Raw genomic sequence first — 27,681 nt, 5'->3', positions numbered from 1 at the left:
CCTGCTCAGTGACGCCCAGTTTGGGTTCTGCCAGGCCCACTCAGCTCCTGATCTCATTACAGCCTCAATTCAAACATGAACAAAAGAGTTGCATTCCAGACGTGAGGTGAGAGTGACTCTCCTTGTCGTAGGAGACTTCATCAAATGGCATCAAGGAGCCCTAGCAACACTGGACACATGGGTATCGGGGGTAAACTCTCCACTGATTGGCGTCATATTTGGCACAGTGGAATATAGTTGTGATTGTTTGGAAGTCCATCGTCTCTGCTCTGTAACATCTTTTGCAGGCATTCCTTAGGGTAGAGTCCTAGGCCCAACCATCTTCAGCTACTTCATCAAAGACCTCCCCTCCATTGCAAGCTCAAAGGTTTTGATGTGCACTCAGCAATGAATGATTTGCGACACCTCAGTTACTGAAGCAGTCCATGTTCAAATGCAAAAAGATCCGGACAGCATCCAGACCTGGGCTGGCAAATAGCAAGTAACATTTGCACCCCAGAAATTCCAGGTAGTGATCATCTCTAACAGGAAAAGATCTAACCACCACCCGTTAACTTTCATTGGTGTTACCGTCTCCCACTATCGACATCCTAATGGTTACCATTACCCAGAAACTCAACTGGACCCACCACACAAACAATGGCTACAAGAGCAAGTCAAACTGTAGGTAAACTGTGGTCAGTAAGTCCCCTTCTGACTCCCCACAGCCTGGCCACCATCTATAAGGCACATGTCAGGAGTATGATGGAATTCTTGCCACTTGCCTGGATGGGTGTAGTTCTAACAACACTTGAAGCTTGACATCATCCAGGAGAAAGCAGCCCACTTAATTTGGCACCAAATCCATAAACATCCACTCTTGCCACCACCAGCACCTTTTTGTAACGCAATGTGTATGATGTACAAGAAGCACTATAGAAATTTAACTTTCCAAACCTGTGACAGCTTCTATCTGGAAGACAGGGGCAACAGATACATGGGACCACCACTGCAACCTACTCCCCATCCTGACTTGGGAAAAATATCGCCATTCCTTCACTATTGCTGGGTCAGAATTCCCTCTCTAACAGCACTGTGGGTCAACCCTCAGCACAAGGACTGAAGTCGTTCAAGAAGGCAGCTCACCACCACCTTTTTGAAGTCAACCAGGGACATGCAATAAATGCTGGCCCAACCAGCAATGCTCATGTCCTATGACTGAATAAAAATTCAATGAGCTCTCATTTCTTCTAGTTTGATACAATGAGCAGCAACTGCCCTTACTCAAATGGCTATTTGCCAACTAATTTTAGATTATAACAATTGGGTCCTCCAGTGTATTTAAGTTGCTGCAAAATACATCAAAATAATAAGGATTTGTTTCAGTCTGTGTTCATGTCAAAGTAATGACTCAGCTCTGTATTGTACAACATTATTAATATGTACAATAGATCAAGAAATTTTTTGTTGTACAGAATCAAACTGAAAGCTGACACATCTGTACGTGAGGCATTATATCATGGCCGGTACTGAAAGCTTTAATGCAATGTCAAATGAGATTTGAAATGCATTAGAAAAACAAGATAAATATTGACTTTCTCCAGTCCTTTAAAGTTGAAATGGTTTGAATTTAACCACAGGATGAGATGGTTGTGAAATTCTGGCTCATTAAATTATTTTGTCTCCATTGCAGGAAACAACTTGTGCCAATTAATATTTTTGGAGATTTTAGCCTTTGTCTTGCTTTCTGGCTGGTCTTGTTTTTAAGATTTGTTTAAAATTCGGCTTTATTCAAGGTCGGAGTTTCATTTGTTTTTATTTAAAAAAAGTTAAGCAATTAGTTATTCTGTATCCTTTTGAACCACATTTAACACAGTTGTGGTTTGTCTCAAACTGCTGTGTCTTGGGGACTATGGGAAGCAAAAAGTATTGAGCTAACTAGCTTGGATGCTGTGATTTGGGAGGGAGTGGGAGTATAGATTTTCATCCAAACAACTGAAGCATGTTTCACACTTTTAATACAGTAAAATGTTTAAGGCTCTGGTGGTGTAGTGGTAGTGTGCCTACCTCTGATGCAGAAGGCTAGAGTTCTAGTCCCACTTGCTCCAGAGCTGTACAAAAACATTGCAGATATTTTCTCAAACCGTTCAGCAGTAAAATAATCTCTCTCACTAGAGCTTTATCAAACCGCATTTGACACTGAACCCTGTAAGATGAAGTTAGGGCAGAAGGCTGGCCAAAGCAGTAGATTTTAGAGACCCTTTTAAAGGAGAATAGTGAGGGGACAACAGAGGTAGGTAACCAAAGGCAGTGACCTCAATCATTAGGCAAAAGTCTCAGATTGAAGTCCTGGAGGAGGTTGATGATTGAGGCTAGGAGAAGATCAACCATTGATAGATTTGAAACTGAGGATCGGAATTTTTGATATAGTGGTACTTTTGTGACCAGGAGCTGATGGAGGGAATTTAACATTGGGAAGGGAAGTGTACTTGGTGCAAGTTCAAACAAGGGCTGCAGCATTTTAATAAATCTAGTGTATGATTGGTGGAAAATAGGAGGTGAGGGAGCAATGGTGAAAGTTTTAAGCAATGTGTCAGGTGAGGAGAGGGTAGACTGAGCAGTTTTATGGGCTGGAAATAAGGCATTGTGCTAACCTGTGGCCAGATGCCCACGCTGGGATCAGAACCAACACCAAGGAAAGGGAGATGAATTTGGCGGCTATTATTGAGTCAGTTTCCATTCCTTCACGTCAAAAGGGAGGACCTTGTCCCCAGTTACTGTTCTGTGGTGCACAGTCACATCTGATACTTTCCTCAGATTACCATTCTTCAAGCGAGCCTCTTTTTAGAGGTACCAGTCTGAAATAGCCGAACAAGCTGCTTGATTTGGGGATAATTCATTGTGATGCCCCCATGTCTCATGAAAGAGTAAATTTAAAAAAAATTAAACTCAGAACCTCCTGGAATAAGATAGAATAGCAAGGTTTGAAGGTTTAGTTGCAGGTTCTCTGATAAATCATTATCCATATTGGAACTGGAATTTGAGACATTTTTCAACTCCTGAAGGGATGTCTGACAGGAAACTTTATAGACATGTGTACGATGTTTAACAAGGTTGAGAAAGTAAACCAGAAATGGCACTGCCCTACATCTTGCAGGGCCAAAAAGAAACCTTTAAGTTAGAGGCAGGAAATAATTCTTAACAAGAGTCAGGTTGCTGGAAAGAAAGTTTTAGCAAAGCACTTGGCTGTTTTGGCATAATGCTGGAGTAAAAGATGTCAAATGGCCTGAGGGGAACCTAATTGTTTTGACTATCATGTGAAACAAAGAAAGCAAGAGTTTGACTGGCTTGGTTGGTCATGCTCGTTAGAGATGAATATGCAGTTAACAGGCCCCAGTTGAATAGCCGGGACCTTGACAAAGTACGAAGCAACTATGTCGTGTATCAACAAAGAATCTGTATCTGAAGGGGTTAGAGGAACGGGATGGGGAGGCAATAGGCCTTAATGTCCGTGCATTATAAGCAATCGATGTAAAACTGCTTTGTGGGGAAAAGAAACATAGCTGGCCCAAGCACGAAATTGGAAGAGATTTCATCTTTTTGAAGTGGTTGTGCAACAAAAAGTGCTTGTTTCTAACATCCTAGGTATGTTGTGGCATGTTATTTAATGTTCTGTGCACAGCAGTTCGGAATGTTGTACAATGAGCCAGTTGGGTGTGGGAGAGTATATTACCAGCTGTTATTTTAAACAGGAGGCTGCCTTCAGAGAAGTTTCTCTGTTTGTTCCACAGAGCGGTCTCGGTAAGTTAATTATTGGCGATTATTTATTATGTTTTACCACCTTTTTGGTCTAGTTTAGTGAAATGTTTAAAAGTTTTTCTAAGCATTGGACAACATGACACATCTATTGATTCCTCCCCCCCCCGCTAAATGTGACACTGTCATTCTTGCTGAATAATTGACTCTAAGTTTGATTTGATGCCTCACCTTTGTCTGGCCTTGTATTCAGTAGCACTTTATGGGTGTTCATTGTTTTTTTATTAAACTAGATCTGAAGGTAAAACTCTGGTAGGATTCTGTTTTTATTAAACAGTAAAGTTACGTCACGTACTATTGCAGTACTTCAAAAGGAAAGCTGACTTCGATTTGTCGCAGGGTGAAGATTGCTGCAGACAGCAGGATCAAGTATTCCAGCTGAAAGCTGCAGTGAGAACTAATGTTGCACTACTTCTTTGCCACTGCATCTCCAGTAACTGCACTCGCGTTTTTTTTATGTAGTGACCTAGTTATTCAGAATTTTGCGACCAGCTTTTTTGGGTGCTGCAGTTTGGGGGAGGATAGGTAGCTGATTGAGGTGAATAGGAAATGTGGTATTTTGTCTGCTTAAGGAGTGAGTGGTTGGGGAGGGGGTCTTAAGGCACACCTTTTTAAGTGCAGTGGTGCACTGAACCCACTAGTGAGTCTGCTCATTTTGACCTATTGTAATATTATAGATCGCAACAACATAATAGAAAATGAGGATTGAGGCCCCTTTGGCTATTCGACTAGAAGTTTCAAACTCTTGTGTGGAGGCAGATTCCTTGAGAAGGAAATAGTCAAGATTTGACTTGTACTGTCCGCAGGGAACGTGTTTGATTTGCAGTTTTCTCACTGTTGGGAAAAGTGAACCCAGTGTTCCACAATGCAATCAGTAGTTCCACCACTGGGCTCTTTTTAGTGAGCACATTTCCTCATTACTTTTAATCTCTCTTTTTTTCTTTTAACAAAGGTAAGGAAAATACTGTAACTTCGTCTGTTTAAAATAACTCTATTTCACTTCAGTTGGAATAAGGTGTGGTGTTGATGTCATTTGGGGAAAATTTGTTTGAATTCTACCCAAGATTGTAAATGAGATAACTTGGCGTGCAGAGTTGCAGTGAGGAGGTGTACCTTAATCAGCTCAGATTGTTGGGGGTGATGACCTTTTTTTTAAAATGTGTGACTGTAATGCATACCCCTGTCCTGTTTGAGTACACTAATGACTCAAATGTGAAAATAACTAGTCTCACATGTACCATGTCAAACCACCAGAGGGTGTGCCCACAGTCTTATCTCACCTGGAAAAAGCAGTGTATCCCCTCTGGCAGTTGGCCATTTTTTTCTCCATTTAAATTGCAAATATTTGATCAACTGAACGAAAATGAATCAAAAGGTAGGAACAGTTACCAAATGGGGAACAAGTCCTTGGCAGAAAAGTTGAATGAAATTCCTCCTTTTTAAGGTGCTGGTATTGGATATTTTGTCTTTTTAAAAGAATTGATATCACACCACTCCCTCAACACATCCTGTCTCTGAATGACAATTTGAAATTGATCACTGACTCAGTGGAGCTGCCCATTTCTGATTTAGCATTTGAAGCTATGCGTAACCAATATTGGACTCTTCAAGTTTCCTTTTAGACCCTGCTGAAAAGGAGCTTGTTCCTTCTCATGAATATATTTCCTTTTTAATGTTAATGTGCACTGCACACTGAGGTTTTTCCTTCTTTACAACACGTACATTCTCTGTTCCACCAATGACTAAACTGTTAGATTGAATTTAATCTTTCAACTTTTATCTCTGTATGGTGTACATGAAGCAGATTGTGGGAACTGATCAGCGTGACGGACGGCAAAATGGTACTTTTTTAAAATGTAGTAATTCAGTATTACAGAGCTTGGTGTGTTGAAAAATGGAACATTTCTCACTGAGCTTTTTCTCATTCATGTATGTGTTGGTTTTCATTTGAACTGGTATTCGTGCAAAATGTCCTAATGTAAACAGGATTTAAAAAAACTACTTCAAACATTTGTTTTTAAAAAAACAGTATTTCAAAAAGTATCTGCTGAAAATCATAGCATACTGACAGCGTGGAAGCAAGCCATTTGGCCCTTCGATTTCCACACCAACCCTCCAGACAACATCCCACCCTAGACACAATGGGTAGTTTAACACAGCCAATCCACCTACCCTGCACCTCTTTTGGACCAAGGGAGGAAACCAGAGGAAATTCACCCCCCCAAAAAAATCAGAATGTACAAACTGCACACAGACATCACCTGAGGGTGGAATCAAATCCGGGTCTCCAGTGCTGTAAGGCAGCCGTGCTAGTTCCCCCCGCGCTCTTTTCGCACCCCCCCCCCCCCCCCCCCCCCCCCCCCCCGCCCCCGGATGCTGTCAAACCAATGGATTATTTCCAACATTTGGTGTTCACTTCAGGTTTCAAGTATCAGAAAAGTTCTCTCTTTTTTTTAATTAAACTGCTCAGGCGATTTGGGTTTAAATCCGCACACCCCCCAATCCAGCTCATGAATTGTAAATTCAGTTAACAAAATCTGAATTAAAAATGCATTTCAGCGACAGCAACCCTGAAACGGTCAGTGATTTGTCATTTTTTTTAAAAAAAACCCACATGATTTGCTTTTGCTTTTAGGGAAGGAAATCTGTGACCTACATGTGACTCCAGACCCATAGCAATGTGGGTGACTATTAATTGCCCTCTAAAATGGCTGAGCAAATCATGCAGTTGTATCCAAATCATTGCAGAAAACGTTTTGGGAGGAGGAGGAAGACCGATTTTGTAAAGTTTGTTGAGAAGAAAACTTGGAATTGTGTGTAGTGTTGGATTTTAAAAAAAAATCTTTGTTTAACCAGTTAAAAATGACAGTGGGAGCCAGGTGAAACCCTTTTTTTTGTCAAGAAATCATACCTGTCACAAAGAAGGTCCTCTTGTGGCGCACTGGTAGAGCGTGGGAGGCCCGTATTCAAGTCCTACCTGCTCCTGGTGTGTAATATTTCTGAACAGTTCGATTAGAAAAATAGGTTAAATTTTAACCACCACCACCCCCCCCCCCCCCCCATGCTATTCATTGGTGATTGCACGGTGTTTAGTACCATTTAAAACTCCTCGTACTAAAGCAGCTCGTGTCCGTATGCAGAAAGACCTGGATAAATCCCAGGCTTAAATGATAAGTGACATTTATGTCTAACAGTTGCCAGGCAAAGGCTGTCTCCAGCAAGAAAGAACCCAACCATCTCCCTTTTGACATTCTGTGGTAATGGAGCCCATGAACTTCCACGTACCAACATCCTGGGGACTTACACTGAGTTAAAACTGAACCTGACCGACCTTTTGAAATTTATCTACAAGAGTAAGTCTGTGGCTAGGAATTCTGCAGTCAGTGAGTAACACCCACAATCTGCTGAGTGTCTGCCTACAATCTACAATGCACAAGTCAGGAATATGATGGTGTACTTTAATAACCTGGATGATGTAGTTGCAAAGACAGTAGGAACTATAGATGCTGGAGAATCTGAGATAAAAAGGTGTAGAGCTGGATGAACACAGCAGGCCAAGCAGCATCAGAGGAGCAGGTTTTGGGTTCAGTCCCCCCATCAAAGCATCATGGATAGCTGTGTAGACTATTTCTAAGATGCGCTGTGGCAACTTGAGGCTTCTCCAACAGTTCTTCTTTAAAACCCAAGTCCTGTATTATCTGGAAGCATGAAGACTACCGATGCATGGGAATATGCCAGAGTGTTCTGACTGGGAGCAATATCATTGCTTCGTCACTTATTGCTGGATAAAATCCCCAATAGTACTGTGGCTGTACTTACACACATACAGGCTGCAGTGATTCCGAAAGGCAGCTCACCGTTGCCTTGTGGGGCATGTAGGGATGAGCAATAAATACTGTGCTAGCTGGTGACACTTGCTTCCCATGAAAGAATAAAAATAAATTTACAGGTGTTGATTTAAACTTGCTGAAGTCTTGCGTACAGATGCATTTCTTATCAGTGTAAACATCGTGAATGCTTATCACTTCACCATCTTTTTACGTCACTTTTTTTTGTCGTCAACAAAGGAGTGCTAAATGTCAAGTTTGTAACAGCCTATGAAAGATGTTTCTTCCCCTGGAATCTCCTTTTCTGAGACACTGATCATTGTGTTTGCATTGCTGAGTGTGGGTATCCTCCTGCCAAGGGCCAGAAACCCAAACTGGTTTAAACTGAACAGCACAGCACAACTGTGGGGCCTAAAGCAATTCAGCTTTCAGAGAGCTTTGGCACGATCCATCTGTCATTCTGTCCACGCCCCCCCCCCCCCCCCTTTTTAACCTTCAAAATGCAGCACTATATATTTCAGGAGGGAGAGGGGGAAGCAGGAAATGTTTAAGGACCTAGTGTCAATGGCTTTGAATGTTCAAAGTATTGGGTGTTATAAAGCTAGGGTCTGTATTTTTTCCCCCCTTTTTCTGTTCGTTAATGAGCAGCAGGAGTTAAAGCAAAAAAGCATGGTAGCTCAGTGGTTAGCACTGCTGCTTTACAGCACCAGCAACCTAGGTTCGATTCCACTCTAGGGTGCCTGTCTGTGTGGAGTTTGCACATTCTCGCCGTATCTGCGCAGGTTTCCTCTGGGTGCTCCGGTTTCCTCCCAGAGTCCAAAGATGTGCAGGTTAGGTGAATTAGCCATGCTAAATTGCCCATAGTTTTCAGGGATGTGAAGATTAGGTGGGTTACAGGGGGCTGGGTTTGTGTGGGATGTCCTAAGATTCGGTTGCGCCGAAGGGCCTATTTTCATACTGCAGGGATTCTGATTCCAGCATCCTGACCTAAAAGAAAGCAACACTGTTGCTAGCATTTTGTGGAAAGGCTTTTTAATAGAACTGTGATGAGCGAATTCTTGCTCATGGTTTAGATGCAACAAAACGCTGTGGGTGACCATCACATTCCGCAAGCAGCATCCACCAGCTGTTTCCTTATTTCTTGAGCATAACTAACTGCTAAAGAATTGTTAGTTTAAAACCTCCTTTCTCCAAGCTGCTGTTTGTACTGTTAAGAGTAATGCTTTGTGTACGTGCACTGCTGACCCCTCAACTCCCCCTGCTTTAGCTTCGATCCTTGCTGCTCTCTCCATCTGGGCTTTGCTAAGTGTGTGTGTGTGTCTGTGTGTGTGCGCATAAACTACATTCCTGAAGCTGACCTCTGCACAGCAGCATCTCCAGCTCAAATACGGTGTGACGCAATACAGTACAGTGATAATACACTCTGACAGTTACAATGCACTGGAAGAAAATTTTTCTTTGCTGTGCTTCAGTTTTCTCTGCTGGCTTTCTGCTCCAGACAACAACCTATGCTGCTGTGTAACAACTTCTACTGGTTGCAACTTACAAAAGTTATCAGTTGCCTCCTATGAGTGGTCATTCTTACTGATTTGATATATTAGTTGAGTGTGCATCAGAGCTGACTACAGGCCCAGTGCTGTTTGATTCATGTGGCACTTGTGCGTGTGTAGTTTGTCTAGAAAAGGAGGGTTGGGGAGGTTAGGTCAATCAGAAACCAGACAGCTGAGGAAGCATCTCTCTTCCCATCCTCCTATTTCCAGTTCTTGTGCAAAGTTGACACCAAGTTCAACAATAGAGATCAAATCTTGTCACCATGCTCCAGCCATTTGGCTTGGTAGAACAAAAAGCTTTCAGGATATGGGGCAAGAGGAAAGAACTCCATTCTCAAATTTTACCCCCTTTAGAAGTAATTCAATACACTGGTTACATTTAAACTGATTTAACTAAATCCGATGTCAAGTTTTTGAGGCAGCTAAGATTTGAATGTAGCTGCGTGTACAGGCCCGCCTTAAAAGGGGAATAGTCAAGACCCATCGTGTAACTTATTCTGTCAGCGTTAACCTTTATTTTCATACCCTCCTGTTGTGAAATACTGAGGAGCTGGGGTTTGGAAATCGCACTCTAAATCGGCCGCACTTCTATAACTTTCAGCTCCAGAAATCATAATTTGATGCTCTTCCATCTCAAGCTTGTGTCATTATTTGTTTCTCTCCAGATTCCCATGTCTCACTCCAATTTCCTGTGCTCCTGTATTGACCGTTGTTCCTCTGGAAGCCATAATCCCAAAATCTTTAATTCCCTGCCTCCAATCCCTCTGTCTCTCCATTTTTAGGAGTTTCCTTAGAGTCTGCTACTTGAACAGTGTCCTAATGTTGTTGTTCTTCATTCATTAACAGTTTTTGTCTAGTTTCCTTTCCTTCAAGAGCTTTAGAATGCTTTTCTGCATTAATTCTGTTGATGTCGTATTGTTTAAGCAAAATGGGAATAGTTTTAGAAACTATTTATTTTGGCCTCTTCATTACTGGTCCATTCACCAACCTGCAAGTATTCAGGTTGAATTGACAAGCTGCTGTTTTTCACTATAGTTTTTAAAAATGTTGCCTTCTGCCTTGAAAACAGTTTTAATTATTTGCCAGTGGCATTGGCTCTTTCCTACCAAGGAGAGAAGGGATGCCTGTCTGTAAGAGAGGGATTTGGTGCAGGATCATGAGGGGCAAGGCAAGCGATGCCCTGTTTATGCAGAAGTAGTTGCCATGTTCTGTGATTCAAGGGCCCAGTTTCACAAGCAGCCACTTTGGCAGCTCCTCCTGAAAGGGTGGGTCCATGAGCTGTGAGGTTGGGTGCCAAGTGGGTTGTTAGCAATTGGCAGGGTAGAGAGGGCATGTTTGGATCCTGGGTGGTGAGAAGGAGAGTAAAGAGGTCTAGGAGAACTGTAGTTGAGGGGTTCTTGAGGTAATTTGGAAGGTCAGTTTGGTTGCTCCTCCAGGGAGTTAGACTGCGTATTTAATTATCTGACTTTTTTCTCCCTCTCAATTCGCTGATATAAATGGACAATTTTGGAGGGTACCACGTGTGGGGGAGTGGCCCGTTTTTAGTTCGCACTAGGGGGGATCCTACACGGTGGCCATGTGCAGCTCCCGTCTGACTTTCTGGCCTGTGGATAATCGGTGCCGTTATTTTTGTGTTTCAAAACTGGCAGTGTGTAATAAATTTCTCTGTGATCTTTAGCCCAGTCCTGGATTGTTGATTGTTGCCATTTAATGGTGAATATTGAAACTAATGGCAGGCTTGGGTTTTGGTAAGACGTTTGGTGAAATGGCCAAGTCCACCTTGTGCAAATTCAGTGATTTTGCCTTTTGAGAGATACGTACACACTCCATTTTTTTAAACTCTTCCCATGCTGTGGCTTTTGAAAGCTTTTGCCGGCGAGATTGGCAAGAATCTTGATCGCACAAGGGTCAAAGGAAATTATATGTTTACTCTTTGCGAGTAAGCTGAGAACATAGCAATGACACCACATTCATTTCATCTCTCCTATCCCACCGCTGCAGTGAAAGCAAATAATCAGGAATTGCTCAACCATTGGCATTTTCCAGACTGGAATAAGGTTAATATCAGCGGACTGTTTGGTTAAGCTTTTCACTGGAAGTGGTTGAAGACCAGTTGCAGTGACACTTTGGACCGACACATTGGCCTATTTACACTGTCACCACCTTGAGTTGGACATTGATTTTATTCTAACTCCAATGGAGGATTTTGGTGGGATAAGTTTTTTTTATTGTTTTTGAATTCTGTTATATGAATGTCCAAGGAATGTAATGCGATCTGAAAAAATGCTTGTTTGGATGCTTAGCTGGTGTGCAAAAGACAAAAGTAGAGATTGTTTAAAAAGTGTCATCGTTTTGGGCTGATGTCATTACCAGGAAAGATGGTGGGAGTGGGACTGTGCATCAGTAGAACTTGTGTGAGGTTGTTTGCGAGATCCTAGAATGTGCTGTTCTCATATAACTTCTCTTGCGTGAGATAGGTCGCCACTTCGAGGACACCAAGGCTATGTGTAACTTCCGCCATAGTGGCTGTAGTTTCTAAGACAGTTGGAGGTAACTGATTTTGGGGATATCATTGTTTAGTTGGAGATCAGGATTGACTGATATTTTCTTCTAACGAAAGCAATTTGCTGGAAAAACACAGCAGGTCCGGCAGCATCTGTGGACAGAATGCCAAGGTAACGTTTCGGGTCCAGTGACCCACCTTTTTAGAACTACTTTTCAAGTTTATCGAGAGTTCTGAAGCTGATCAGTAAGTATTCAGGATCAGGGTGTAGATTTTGAGAGAATTGGTTTCTGGGTGAGGAAAGTAGCTATGAGGAAATATTGGAGAAGTTGGAACTTTTTTTTAACTCTTGAAAAGAAACGACTAAGCGGAGACCTGATCGAGGTATTCACATTCATGAGTTGCTGACAGAGTAGATGGTGGAATTGTGGAATTCATTGCCACGGAGTGCCGTGAAGGCCGGGACGTTGGATGCCTTCAAGGCAGAGATCGACAAATTTTTGATCTCCAGAAGGAATCAAGGGCTATGGGGAGAGTGCAGGGAAGTGGAGTTGAAATGCCCATCAGCCATGATTTCAATGGCGGAGTGGACTTGATGGGCTGAGTGGCCTTACTTCCACTCCTATGTCTTATGGGCTTCTGGTCTTAGATGGGGGACAGACTCATCCTGATGATGAATGGATTGAGAATGAAAGGTCACAGACTGCAAGTAATTGACAAAATAAGTAAAAGCAATACAAGTATAAACCTTTTCACACAGCATGCAGTTAAGGTGTAGAGGGCACTGTGAGAGAGGCATAATACACAATGAAATATTTACTTGTAGAGTGAGTGCAGATACTGCTTTCCTTGTTACAGTGTAACAATTCCATAATTCTGTTCACTTTTTTTTGGTTGCATCCCCCACAGGACAGTCGTCTGTCAGCGCAGTTCCGGAGATGAAGCAAGATATTGTCAAGTTCCCATATGCTGGAAGAGTACAAAGAATTAGTTCTGATGTTTAAGCACTCAACTGAATGTTTGTCTGTCTTTTCCCTGCAGTTTTAAATCCCTACCTTGAGATTGGATTACATAGCTGGCAAAGGAAATGGACACCGTAACCCACATTGCCAAGGATGAACTAGAAGAGCTCCACGAGGCTTTTAAAAAAGTTGGTGAGTAGTCCTTGGATGTTTGCTACTTCCTGACTAACTCTTCAAAGCGCACTGCGTGTTGAGCTACATAAACATAGCTATTTGCTGAGCAGTGTCTACCAATGGTACCATCAAGTGGTCAGAAACAATCTTTCCTAATCCCTTGATGTCTCTCAGATTTTGATGACGTCTAATGGTGGGCCCGTGGAAATTTTACTGGTCTTAACTGCCTGAACCCCAAAGACCAACCATTTATTCTACTCCCTCACATAATAAACTGTGTTCTTAAACTCTGCCAATTGATAGAAATATTTTGCCTCACTCTCTTGGTTTGCGTGCCTGTTGCCAACCCAACTAAATCAAGCCTATTTTGTTGGGATGTGCCTCATTGGAGTAATGTTAAATGAAGTTGCTGTGACCTTACTGTTCCATAAGGCTACTTGTTGTTTGAGCCAGTGTGTGTGGATCATTAAAATTAGTGCACTATATTAATTTACTGGGAGTACAGTTGGTGCACTATGGCAATCCCCTTTGCAAACATTGGACTTAAAAGCACAAGTAAGCAATTCAATCATTCACAAGTATGGCTGCTCTAGTTGTGGTTTAAGGTCCAGTTTCCTGTTGGCATCCCATAACCCTTAACTTTGGCATTGATCAGAAATCAATCTAACTCGAAAAACAACAAATGCTGAAGATCCCAGTGGGTCAGGCAGCATCCATGGAAAGAGAGCAAGCTAACATTTTGAGTCCAGATCACACTCCATCTATCTAATTCTGCCTTGAACTAATTCAATGACCCAGCCTCCCCTGATTTTCTGTGCAAGACAATTCCACACTAAGAGCCCTCAGAGAAAGTAAAACCATAAACCCTAAACTGAGTCCTCTGGAACTCCTCCTCCCTGACAAGAGGGAACTTTGTTCTTTTTTTTATCAAGTCTGTTCAAGTTTGTTTCAATAAGATTTCTTCACTTCTAAATTCAAACAGGTATAGGCTCAACCTACCAAGCCCCTTACTCAGGACTGAGTTGAGTGAACCTTCTACGAAGGACTTTTGAAGAAATTGTGATTTCAGATAAGGAAACCAACCTGTGCATAGTATTCCAGTTGTGGTCTTGCCAAAGACTAATACAGCATAATAAAACCTCTCTACTTTTATATTCCAGTCACCTAACAAAATTGACAAGTGCACATTAAAGTCCATATACCACATTTTTGCTGATTTTGCTTAGCCTATCTTTATCCCTTTTGCAAACACTACACTACACTAACTCTTAGCAACTTGTTTTCCTACCGCACTTGGTGCCATCAGCAAGTCTAACAAGCTTACATTTTGACCTTTCGTTCAGACATTGATATAGCTTGCAAATTGTTACAATCCAGCAATAATCCCGTAGCGCTCCACAAGTTACAGCTTGCCATTGTGAAAAAGACCCACTTATCCTTGTTAGCTAATCAACCACTTATCCAAGTTTTACCCTTGGAACATGAGCTCTTATTTTGAGCATAACTTCTTGATACCTTCTGGAAATCCCACAATGCAGAATACACATGTTCCCCTTTTTATATCTACCTTTTTACTTTTCACTTCCTCAAAAGATTGTAATAGATTAGTTAAACACCATTTTCCATCAAATGGAAGCATGTTGAATCAGTTTTTTTTTCCTCCTCTTCCCCTGTTCACATGTGCACAGGGTCCTGCTATAACCACATTGATAATTGACTCTAACTATTTTCCTATGATTGATGTGAGACCAACTGATCTACAGGTTTCCTTCATCCTCCTAGAATTCATAGAGTGGAAACCGGCCATTTGGCCCAAAAAGTCCACTTTCACCCTCCAAACAGCATCCTACCCAGACCTAATTCCCGACCCTAAACCTGTCTTTCCTGTGGCTAATACACCTGACCTACACATCCCTGAACACTCTGGGCAATGTAGCACGGCCAATCCACCTGACGTGGCACACCTTTGGACTTTGGAGGAAACCCACGCAGACGCCGGGGACAAAGTGCAAACTCCACACAGACAGTCACCCGAGGGTGGGATTGAACCCGCTCTCTGGCTCTGAGGCAGTAGTGCTAGCCTTTTGAGCCACCGGGTTGTTGCTGATTCTCTCCTTTTGCCTAATGAAATGTTTCATTTGCTGGGGGTCAGTTATCTCAATTGGCTGAATAGCTGGTGTGCAGTGCAGAGTGACATCAACAGCACTGGTTCAGTTGCCAAAATAACGGCTCTCCATGAAGGTCCTGCCTCTCCCAGTACGTCCTTCACCCGAGGTATGGTGACCCTCTGCTTAAACCCACCACCAGTCATCTTGCTCACTTGGAGAGAGCATCACTCTCTGGTCCTTTGGGATTATGGTGAATTTACTTGCATGAGTTATTTTCCAAACCAGCCTTTCTGAACCCAAGAAATTTGAGGATTTTAACTGATGTTTTGACTACCTGTGCCACTGTTTATTTTAAGACAAAAGCAGGCAGGCTGGTCTTGGGAGCTTGTCAGACTTTAAGTCCAGTAGTTTGCTTGATGGTGACTACTCAAAGTTTCTCCCTCGCTTTGAGTACTTGCTTTTCAATTGTAGGATGATTTCTAATGAATAGGCGGGTAGACATTAAACCTGCACAATTTGCATGTTGTGATTTTAGGGTCTTGTTTTGTACTGGTCAGCCACTCTTAACTAGGAAGAAGGACTCAAGAATACACTTTGTTAATACTGACTTATAACACATACACTGGTTTGTTTCTAATTCAACTGCACACATTTTGAAGTTGTGGCATCAAAAAGGCTTACTGCTCTCCTCTGGATGAATAAAAGTAGGTAGGAGCTTCCTGAAAAATTAGTCTTTCTCACTCCACCCTCAAAAGCTTTCTCAGTTTAAGGTTAAACTTGCGTCTTTCATAACGTAACTAACATTATGAGCTTTTAAGACCAAGGGAAGCCACTAAATGAATGGTCCAGATGTCACTTAAAAGGATAGCAGATTTCCAAATGCCTGATTTCCGAGTTGAAATGTGGACCTCTGTTTTTCTGATCTCAATTTACGGTTTGTACTTAAGTATATACCTTGTGCCATCTTTATTTTGTTTCTTGAAACCTCTGGGATGAATACAGAGGTGCAACACTTTAGCTGTCCATTTTCAGCTGAATGCTGTTTCGAACTCTGAAAGCTTGATGAAATGAAGCAAACGTTTTCTTTGGCAGTTAAGTATGTAGACAGGAAGAAAACAATGTCTAAATGCTGCATTTGTAGGCGCGTGTGCTGAATGTTTCACATTGCTGTCAGATGTACTTTTCGTTTATTGGTACAAAACATATGTGCAGACATACAAAGCTTGTAATTGCAACCTTAACACTTCTATGATTTTGTTTTGACCTTAAGTGATAACCAGGGAGGTGCAATCTGTTAGACACATTGGAAAATCGGAATTGAGCTGATTTTGGCCTTTTCAAATTGGTAACTATCACATGTCATTGTGTTTTATTTCTAATTATGAAACTTTTGGTTATCTGTACAGACCTCAACAGCAATGGCTACATTAATGACTCTGAGCTCCATGATCTTTTCCGTGAAGCCAATGTTTCATTGCCTGGCTTCAAAATACGAGAAATCGTTGAAAACCTCATGATCGAAGGGGACAAGAACAAAGACCGCAGGATCAGCTTTGATGAGTTTGTTTCAGTAAGTGTCCCTGTTGTGTAACCTCATTCTACATAGAAATTCATTGTAGACCATAACTTAGCATGCCTGTAGGTGCCACAGTTCTTATTTACTGTGTTCTCCCTGTTAGACATCAATGAATCCAACAGTGACTGACCCCACAGCACCTATAAAACAAGTGCAGAGCTAAGATTCCATTCTTAACGACTTAGCAACCATTAATTGCTCTTACTTGGAATTCTGTTTCGGAATGCTTGTGCTTGGCTGCAGAGCAATGCAGTTCTGTCTGGTAATCTTTTGAGTACAAGTGTGGAATGCTTGTTCCTATGATTTATTCAGTCGGTGTCACGCGCAGTCAATAAGCTAGTGACCCCAGTAAATAAAAACAATTTTGCATTCTTTTCCTTTTTTAATGAATCCAGCAGCAACATTTGAATGTTGAATGAGCAGTAATTGAAGCTGAAAAATAGAATTGAGAAAAGCTTGAAAAATCATGGAATATTAAACTGTGGACCTGTATTACTCAATATATTATTTTTTTAAGTGGTCTTTGTATTTTACATTATCTGTTCACATTCCCTTTCACACTTGGCGTTTTTATTAAACCCTCTTTTTGTTTTGATTTCTGGTTGCATGATAAGTCTTTATTTCCTTTATCAGCAATTTTTGCGTGTTCGTGGTTCATGATTGTTCTGCTTTAGGCAGAACTTGCACGATTTGCATCTAGCTCCAACATGTCTATGGAATGTGTGGATTGTACTGGGCTGTGGAGCAAAGTGTTTATCAGATCGTTTTGTTTGTGAGTGCTGAGGAACTCTCCTCTTGTTTTCCTTCAAACGTTTTTTTCAGTTCCTCCTGCCAGGTGGGGAAGTAGTTGAAATCTCGCTGAAACTAGCAAATTTCCATAATGATTTAATACACATCTGTTGGAGGAATTGTCACCTCTGTGCTGTTTACGTATCCCGGGTTTCCATTGCTAAGGTCAAAACTTTGTGTTTGGCCCAAATCCACACTCAATTCGAATGTGCTGGGGCTGCTAATCACACCCCAAGAGGTAAAAGCTTCAAGGAAGTAGATGTTAGAACCAGGTCTGGGAGAGGAGGCTGGTCTGCTTTGTTGGAGTCTCCAGGAGGGAAGTGGAAGGAGTGGTGCTCAGCTGTTGAGCTGAGGTTCCCCTGTTCCTCCTGGTTCCACATTCAAATTAATGACCAAATCCCCAGTGATTCATGGAATCTTCGCACAGACTTTGCAGGGCCATGCTTTAAGACCAAGAAAATAAGTCCTTTTCCCAAAGGGGCCTGAAATGTAGTCACTTATCTGGGTATCTTGAGCAATTCAACGCTTTTTTAGTTTCTGTTTTTCTATCCAAAATTCAGAAGATGTTCAGTCCAACTTGGAGACTGAAGTGCTTTTGCATGAGCAGTTTGTGTTGAGTAAGATGCAAAAGTGTGATTGGAAACTCTGACTGAAGGAAAATTAGAGTCATGAAATGGATAAAGCAGAATAATGGTGAATCAGCTCAGTGGATTCATGCTAGTGCTTTGTTAAAGCAAGCCAGCTAGTCCCACACTCAAAGCTTTTGCCTTGTTGCTTTACAGATGTTATCTGGGCTGACAGTTAACCAATTCCTTTCAGAAGGGCTTCATTAAATCATCTTCCTTTTGTACTCTTGGGCAGATCCTAACCAATTGCTCCATAAGAATGTATAGTACAGACATCTTAGCCAATGTAATTTTGTAGATGTTAAATGTGTTGTAAAAGCATTACATGCATGTTCAGTGACTGTTGGGATGGGAAGGTTGGTCCGTTGACCGCCTGAGGAAAGGTTAAACAGATTGGCCCCTCTCCTCTGGAGTTTGAAGAATGGAAGGTGATCTAACTGGAGGATGTAAAGTCCTGAGGAACCTTGGTAAGCTGGATGATCAGCCGTAATTGTATTAAATGTCAGAACGGGCTCGAAGGGCTGAATTGCCGACTGCTTCTCCTAATTCCTCTGTTCATGTGTTCAGTGATGAAAGGATCAGCCATCATGGAGGGACTAGAACTAGACAGGACAGTTTTAAAAATAGATTGACTGTTTAGGACACAGGAAGAGAAGCCTTTTCTCAGTGGCATGTCTTTGGAACTCTCTTCCCCAAGAGACGAGTCGCAGCAGTAACTTGCGGCATTTCTAAATCTAAGTTAGATATGCTCTGGACAAACATATTGGTTGAAGCCAATTGATACGTTGGAATGTGGTGTTTCGGTCACAAACAGATCAGCCATTTCTTGTTGTGTGACTTTTGGGGGGTGGGGGAAGGGCTGCTGCAGAATAACATATTCCTGCTGCTAGATTGTATGTCTTCTGAAATAATTTAACCTGTTTGTCGAATTTTCCCCTGTTGCTGGGTTTGTGGTCATGCAGGAGGTTTCCTTGTATAATGACTGTTGTTTCCCCCCCAGGACCTTCAAGGTTAAAGGGTTTCTCAAGCCAGCAACGATTGTTTTGATATTAACTCTGCCCTTGAGTTCTCTTTTATTTCAAGCCCAGAATACCCCATGAATTGTCTGTCAAGATACTTTTAAAAAGCTGAGGAATCCTCTAGAGTTGTCTTCTGCACAGTCAGTACGCACTTTTTTTTTTTCTCTGACTTAAATGAATTCTAAACTGATAAAGTACTTGCTACATACTTTCACAATATTTTCAATTTCTGTATAACTGTAAAATAAGATCTGATGGCATGAAGCTGTAACAGTTTTCAAATATGTAACTCAAGTGCTGTCAAAGCTTAGGACGGACCCTGTAATTGTGTGATTTTCTTTTTTCTTTAATGTCCTGGGGCATGCTTCTAACTGAAAGCCAATCAGGACCACTGAAGATATTTACGCTTACAGCATAAAAATATGTCAGTCATTCCCACATATCCTGGTTGACGTGCCAACATCAGCAACTTACAAATGAAGGAAACTCTGCAATTTCCTTTCGGTGTGACTGTGGGAGGAAATTGGGGCACCATTTGCTGACACTGTCAATTAATGCCTTTTAAAGTAGTTTCTTTCTCATGCTTGCTGATGAAATGATGAGTCTTAGATGGCTAGAGAACATTAGTTTGAGCGGTTTCAATCCAGTTTCTCAAGAGCATTGATTTGTTGAAAATTACAGCATTTGTAAATTGACACTGTTGGCAAAAGACAATTGAACTAGAGATCAGAAGTGAAATTTCTACACTAAAGCATACACCGCAACCCATACATGTTACTTTACTCTAATAACAAGACTTTGGTCCTTCATCTAACTGTCCTTGGCAATGACTATGAGGGATAGAATATCTTTCCCTCTATCTTGCAAGATGTCCATGCAATGTAGTCTTTTTCATGCTGCATACTCTAGTTAGCCCTTCCTATGGCAGATCTCAAGCTGGCACATCAGTGAATAACATTGTGGTTACACTACTTTAGTGAACTTTCTTAGGAAACTTTTTGATATTCGCATTTTAACAAAGCTTTGAGGCAGTCACTGTGAGTAATTCCTTTCTCCCCTGACTCTGTTTTACATTGGATGTAAAATCGAAGAGCATCTTACAAAAGTATGCTTAAAAATATTCAGTGTCTTAGTCCAGAAAAGTTGCAGTGTTAATTGCTCACATTAGATTCCAGCAATTCTAACAGCCTTTCATTTAGGTCATAAATAAAAAAAATGTTGCTATGGATATGATCACAGTGGACTGCTAAGTTGTTGACACTGGAAGCGTGCAGAACTGCAAAGTAGAACAGATCTCATCAGCTACCAAAATGAAGTTCCTGTGCCAGTAGTCAATATGTTAAATCTGTGTTCATTAAAACAGGTTAATTCCTTTAGTCATTTAGTGAGGGGTGAGCTGGAAAAAGTTGATAGCTTCCATCAGAGCGTAACCGCTCAAGTTCCCATGTTGAACAAATCTACCAGTTTTCAGCTATTCGCCTAACCTATCAATGGCCCTTTGCAACTTTCCATTCCTGTTTACATTGCTTATTCTGCCTCCCATTTTGATGTGCTAGATCTCTTTATTCCTTCATTTAAGTCATTTGATAAATGTGGAACTCTGTTACATACCCTTTGTGGGCACCACTAGTCATATCCTACTGATCAGCGCCTGGGAGAGGGATAACAGCAGTGTAACTGTAGAAGATGGCAACTCATGAATGTGTGCAAGATCATGTGGGACTTGAAAAATGACTAGCCCAAGAAAATACACAATTGGATAACAACTAGAAAATGAGAATTTTATCCAGACTTTGACAATAGGGTGTTTGCCTTGTTTGCTCATTGCATGAGTGCATGCCTGTTTGCAGTTTGTATTTTATTGGAAGGAAGGTGGGTATGCCCAGCATTACCCAATCACACATACATTATATAAGCCACTCCGGATTTTTGTTTTGGGAGCAGTCATAAGTACCAAATTCATTCCTTGCATAAATTCCCAGTGAGATTAGTAGTCGAAGCAGAATATCCACCATCCTTTAAAGTAGTATAAGTCCAGTACCTGTCAAAAGTAGGTATTGAGGGAGGGGTGCTGTGATTTTGGAGTGTTAGAAAAGTATGTCAAGTTGGTAACCGTACACCTGAGTCCTGATTTTCAGCAGCACTTAATGGAATGGGATGAAGAAATATTGAGCTGGGGGCTAACCAGTGGTTGAGTGTGAGAATTTATATTTGTTTCCTAATCCAAAAAGATATGCTCTACAATGAACAGGACCGTTTGAAGGCGAGGATATTCCACTGGGATTACTGAAGGATCAAGAAATGGAGGCACATCCAGTGTTGTGTTTGTTTTAAAATTAATTGGAGTTTTCTGAAATTTTGGATTTTGAGAAAATTGCACTCAACATCACATTAATATCCAAGCTTTATTTCACTGTTCATGTGAGTTATTATTCTCTGCTTGTAACAGATTTAATAAGGACGTGGATGCTATTGCAGGTACTGAAATGACATTGGTGTGGTGGTGTGCACATATTCAAAATACAGCTCACCTTTAATCTCAGCACAAAGCTTTCTGTCAAGTCTTATATGTACACGGGCTGTTTAATGTGCACGAATGCATCAAACCTGGATGAAATTGCACAAAATGCATTAGAATTGGCAGTATGTTAACATCAGTCCACTCATGTTCGTTATACTGAAGTTAGGATGTTTTGTTGTGTGATATTTATGTACAATGCTGCCAACCTGTTTTTGTCCTACTGTTTTTACACACACATGCTAGAGATTTAGATGCACAGTTGAATTGTCATCAGAGCCACAAAAATCTTTTCAGGGTGTTGTCGCTTCAGATATGCATGCATGAGACAGTCAGTGGCAGAGCAATTTTACTAACAGGTTGATTAATAGTTGAAAAAATGTACAAGACTTTGGTATCCAGTTCAGGGGTTTGATGACTAAAGCAAAGTAAAATAATGGGCACTGAATTGTTTTGCCTATCACTTCAGTTAAACTTAGGTCAGCTGAGTAGGGTGAAAATAGCCTGATGTCAAAATTTGATTATTACGTAGTGATATTATTGCATATGCACATGCCATTAAATGAAACATTTTAAAATGGATGTTAGGCTGATAAGAGCCTCCTATGACTCTTTGATTCACAGATTGTTCAAGATTTGAAAAACAGTCACGTTGCTAAAACATTCAGAATGGCCATCAACAGGAGAGAGGGAATCTGTGCCATTGGTGGGACGTCGGTTCAGTCCAGTGAAGGAACTCAACATTCTTATTCAGGTAAAATTCAAAAGAACTGTGGATGCTGTAAATCAGAGCTAAAGCTTCCCTGGACTGACCTATCCCCTCCCTACCTCCCCACCTATACACTCCTCTCCACATATCATCTTTTCTCTCCATCTTCGGTCCACCTCCCCCTCTCTCCCTATTTGTTCCAGAACCCTCACCCCGTCCCCCTCTCTGATGAAGGGTCTAGGCCCAAAACATCAGCTTTTGTGCTCCTGAGATGCCGCTTGGCCTGCTGTGTTCATTCAGTTTCACGCTTGGTTATCTTGGGAACTGCAGATGCTGGATAATCCATTATCCCTACCATCCTTATCTGGTCTGGCCTGGCCTGGCCTGCTTGTGACTCCAGACCTACAGCAATGTGGCTGGCTTATCTGGCCTGCCCAGTTACTTTCACAGCTGAGTGACTTTAATTTTTTTTCTGCGAAATTAAACATATGAATAAATTCAATTTAGCTGAGAATCTCAAATGTTTTTGGGTACTTGTAACACACAGCTTTCTGGTCAAAAAAAGGAATGTTTCTTTTTAAAAAAAAACAACAAGCTAACAGTTAGATATTAATGACCTGAGTTTAGTACAATGTGAAGAATATGATTTTGTATTGATCTGTGCTTTTGTTTCCTCCCCCCTATGATTAGAGGAAGAAAAGTATGCATTTGTTAACTGGATAAACAAAGCCTTGGAGACTGATCCTGATTGCAAAAGTGTGCTACCTATGGATCCCAATACAGATGCTCTGTTTAAAGCTGTTGATAATGGCATTGTACTGTGGTGAGTTCCATTGTTTCTACTTCTGGTGCAGTTAGTACCTTTTTTAAATGTATTGTAATTTTATTTATCAATAAGTACCTTGATGCTCTTGACTGTGTTTTCACAGAACCTTGCAATCTCTATAGTGTGGAAGCAGGCCACTCAGCTCACTGGGTCCACACTGACCCTCCAAACAGTAGCCCACCCAGGCCCACATCCGTACACTATTGTTGTAACCTACATTTCCTGTGGCTAATCCACCTAGCCTGTACATCCCTGGGCACTAGGGGCAATTTAGCATAGCCAATCCCCCTAACCTGCACATCTTTGGACTCTGGGAGGAAACCCACGCAGACGTGGGGAGAATGTGCAAACTCCACACTGACAGCTGCCTGATGGTAGAACTAAACTCCTCTGGTCTCTGGCACTGTGAGGCAGCAGTGCTAACCACTCAGCCACCATACTGCCTTTTGTTTTTTGGTTTTGCTTTAGTAGAGTATAGAAAAATTCAGATTTCTACCCCAATCTGCATTGTTCAATAATATTCCTTTTTTTTTGTCACTTTTCATTGTTTGAACTCGGTTTTTGCCATTTTGAAAACTGAAATCCTCAGAATTGTAAAACACCTGTTGTCTGCATCATAACGTCAGCACTGGTATTTTTCTCCAACTACTTAATCTATACATTATCTTGACCTCGTTGCAAAGAGGTGTGTTCATAGTCAAGTATGTTTGTTTAAAGCAAAAACTACTTTTGCTTTGCCAAGCTGCTCAAGATGTCCCAAATCCTTGATTTTAAAATTGAAATTCATTTAATGAATTACAATGTGATCGCAAAGGTTGGGATAGTTGATTGAGAGGAACTTCTTGCTTTGAATCTCCACTGCTGCTATAATGCTAGAAAAATTGAACATTTACATTGATCAATCTGTTGTTGGCGTTTGGTTTCACAGCATGTGCTACAATGAAGAAAACGTGCAATAAATAATTCCCACAGGTAAATGTCGCTGTGAGGAAAGCTTGTCACCTAGACACCACTACGGGTCTTCCTCAACTTTCGTTGGCAGAAATAAGGTTTTCAATTTCTGTTTAAAGCTATGTGGCCCTGAAAAGGAGCTGTACGTTGCAGGACAAGATTATTTTGTAGTTTCATGGGCCATTTAGTCTAACTCTGTTCAGACTCAGCTGCAGCTTGACTTTTTTTTTGTTACTGAAAAGTAGCCATTAAACCTCAATTCCTTACCAACAAAAAAAAAATTCCAACCCTGATGGCTGTACCAGCTCTCTGAACGAACTATCCGATGAATATGGCACCCTAGCTCATTCTCCACGGTTCCAAAAACTTTGTCACACGTGTACCTAATACCTTTACAAAAATTGTGATTGGTATCTGCTGTCGTCAAATTGTCAGGAGAGTATTCAAGGTCATAAAACATGTTCAGGTCTTTAGAAAACAAAAGCTTTTTCTTTTCCCCCCATTGATAGTTTTTTAAAAAAATAATTGCATTAGATTCATCAGTTCATTGAATCATTAGAATCCCTACAATGAGGAAAGAGGCCACTCGGCCCGTCGAGTCTGCACCAACCGTCTGAAGAGCATCCCAGCCCCTGCCAGCCCCCATACCTCCCCAGCACTTACTATCATTGGATTGTGAGAGGAAACTGGAGCATATGGAGGAAACCCACACAGACATTGGGAGAATGTGTAAACTCCACAGTCGCCTGAGGGTAACGTCAGACCTGGGTCCCTGCCGCTGTGAGGCAGCTGTGCTCACCACTGTACCACAGGGCCACCCTTAATTACTTGAACATGTTGGCCTTTTTTCATTGTCATAGTTCTCTTTTTAAGTTGTTATGACGCAGCTCCTCCGCTTTGACAGTTTTAAAAGATAATGGCTGATGTGCACCACTGCTTCAATTACTCATCTTTGCTCCATATCCTTAGTACCCTTGGGGATTTAAAAAGTCCCCTTGTCTCACTCGTAAACTTCTGTTGACCTATTACGTCCTCGATCTTTTCTGTTTTTTTGAGGTGGTCATAGTGGGGTGCACACGTTGGTAGATCCAGATTCCTACAGTGTTCTATTCCTTTGTGTGTGACGGGGGGAGGGAAATGTCTCCTGGTTTCACTACAAATGATGTCTGGTTCTGATTTTGAAGATTATTTCCCCATGTTCTGATCTCCCACATCAGAGAACGTAGTGTAGAATCAGAATCTCTCAAGTTCCTTTTCTTAGTTAACACCCTCAACTGGATAGCCCTGAACTATCTGAACCAAGGGAATGTGAGCCTCATTTTAAGCAATTGGTCCTGGAAATTTAACCCGTCAAGCCCTGGTTTAATTCTGTGGCTTGACTCCTGCACACGTGAGGAAATTGGTTTGAGTTTCACAAATCAATGCTAAACTGTTTAGCTCACTTCTATTTAAGAGAAGTTTTGTGTAAGTTGGGTAATGCTTCAGAGCCTAATGAGTATGTCTAAGGCATGTCCCAGCGACTGACAAAATTAAGCCCATGCCACAATTTCTGTAACCAACAAGCTAAAATGTTCAGGCATTAAGCGTTACTTGCTATTAGGAGGTAGCAAGAACTGCAGATGCTGGAGCCTGAGTCAGTACAGTATGGAGGTGGCATAATTAAAGTGTAAACCCAAAACATCGACTTCCTTGTTCCTCCAGCTCCACCGTATTATTTGCTAAACTCCAGGACATGTACTTGCCCAATTAACTAAAGAACAGAACTGAAAATGCCAAGGCATATTTTTCCATTATGCCACACACTTGGTCATGTGCAATCTTATAGGTAGGATTCTGCCACACCATGGCAGGTTGTCATGTACCTTTTTGGCAAGTCCCTTTACTCCTTTTGTTGTCTCCTCATAAAAACCATCACACTCCCGTATCTTGGCCAGGCATCCACTGCTGAGCCCTTGATTCTACAGGTTCCATTTGTTCAAACAGGGAATCTGTTCTTTCCATGTTGTGCCTGGTGATTTAACACAAAACTGCGCAAAGCAGTGGCCAAGACAATGTTAAAGCCTGTATCTTTTTTATTTTCCTGTATTTTTCATTGTAGACTGAAATGGGGCAAAGAACTGGATTGCTGAGGGACTTCTGCACTCTTTAAAAGCAAGTTACCCAACTCTCATTGTGAGTGGTATTTACACAGCTGATTGTGCAAGCAGTAGAAGGTCTAGTTACAGATGAGCTGGATTTGAAGCATCATAAACACCATAGCTAATCATCTCCCTCCATCAGTTGCTGTAGGGCGTGACTTTAAATGAATAGGCCTGAGACCTTTATAAGTGGGAACCAGTACTTCTATGCCTCCTGTGAACAGGTGAAAGCGCCTGGAAGTAGGAAGATCAAGAAACAACATTCTGGTAAACCATCACAGCAAACGCTGAACAGGGACCACTGAACTGCCTCCCGAGCCTTCCCCTCCAACCATAACACTTATCCGTGTGCATCAAGCTGGGCTGAAAAACCAGGTACATTGGGGAATCGGCTGTGAGAGTAGTGAGGCCTTATTTGTTGGCTAACCGAGTGAGCGTAACAGGAGGAGCTGATCTTGCTGTTCTGAACCAGCGATCTTTGGCTAAGGATGTTGGTCTGTATCTTGTGTTCTTTACGTGGGATTTGATCATCCATGTCAAGCCCAACATTTGCTGCTCATCCCAAATTACTCTAGAAACTGAATGACTTGCTTGATTATTTCAGAGGGCACCTGAGTGTCAACAACATGCGCAGTCAGACGAGCTGAGAGTGTGTCATCTTTTTATTGTGTCCAGGTGTGAAAAGTGACACCTGACTTTTTGCAAATTCTCAGCAAAACTGCTGTCCCTCTGCTAACCAAATCACATAGTCTGCCTCCAGAAATAGGGTTAGCTCTCGCTTGAAGGAACAGAGACTCAGTCCCTACTACACTGCCTGTCACCTGTACCTGCGTTTGCTATTTTCTATGCAAAGATTCGCCTTCTGATGTTTAAACGAGATCAAACATTTACACTTATTGAACTTCTGACACTGATCCTCACAAACTTATTTAGCTATCTAGTCGATCCTGTTTTTGAGGTTGACCTGAGCTATGGATCAGAGTGTCAATTTGGAATGCTGTTCAAGAATTAAGTGTTTATTATCCCAAGTGAAACCTAAATTTTGGCAAAATGATGGTGCAAAAATCTATCATATCGTTCTGACATTTGGAGTATTTTCTGAAAATTTTTGGGGAAGTGAGCCATTCTGTGCTGTAGCATCTCATGATTTGTAGTCACTGCCAAGAGAGGGACAAATGCTCCATTCCAGTTCAAACAAATGCAGGATCCAACCCCAGTGGTTATCAATTAGGTATGGGTCTGATCAATGGAACTAGCTTATTGACAAACTTGCAAAAGAAAATGCACTTTTGTAGGTTAGTGAAATGTTGATAGGGATATAGAGCATCTGCAGTTTGTTCAAATATTGCAATCAGCGTTGATGATAATTGCTACTGACCACATACCCTGCAGCATCCTTAATACAAGATATGATCGTAGTTCTCTCCTTTTGCACCTACTAAATTGTTAAATCTGATCCCAAGTAAGTTTTTCATTAAAGAAAAACATTTCTTGTCTTTGGGACGTGTATGTTGCTCCGTCTTGCCCTGCGGAGGTGTTGGTGGCTCTCTTCAGTTGCTGGCCACTTCAGAGAGCATTAAGAGCCTGCAGTATGGTATGGGACTGGATAT

The 27,681-nt window shown here is 41.5% G+C and overlaps 1 protein-coding gene across 5 annotated transcripts in view; it reads left to right on the top strand.

Moving 5' to 3' along the window:
• Positions 1-27,681, top strand: part of pls3 (plastin 3 (T isoform)) — a 100,778-nt gene that overhangs the window by 36,331 nt on the left and 36,766 nt on the right. For 4 of the 5 annotated variants that reach the window (XM_048544671.2, XM_048544673.2, XM_048544674.2 and 1 more), the window contains 4 exons: positions 12,717-12,829; positions 16,326-16,489; positions 22,072-22,201; positions 22,847-22,979. In XM_048544671.2, the coding sequence (XP_048400628.1) occupies positions 12,763-12,829; positions 16,326-16,489; positions 22,072-22,201; positions 22,847-22,979 (494 nt within the window). In that variant the 5' untranslated portion in view covers positions 12,717-12,762. Of the gene's footprint in view, positions 1-3,664; positions 3,781-12,716; positions 12,830-16,325; positions 16,490-22,071; positions 22,202-22,846; positions 22,980-27,681 lie in introns of those variants that run through there. The other variant, XM_048544672.1, reaches the window with a different exon arrangement.

This window comes from Stegostoma tigrinum, chromosome 15, assembly GCF_030684315.1.
Source record: "Stegostoma tigrinum isolate sSteTig4 chromosome 15, sSteTig4.hap1, whole genome shotgun sequence".
In the NCBI taxonomy this organism is placed as follows: Eukaryota; Metazoa; Chordata; class Chondrichthyes; order Orectolobiformes; family Stegostomatidae; genus Stegostoma; species Stegostoma tigrinum.
Note: the sequence above shows the minus strand (reverse complement) of the source record. Positions and strands in the feature narration are given on the sequence as shown.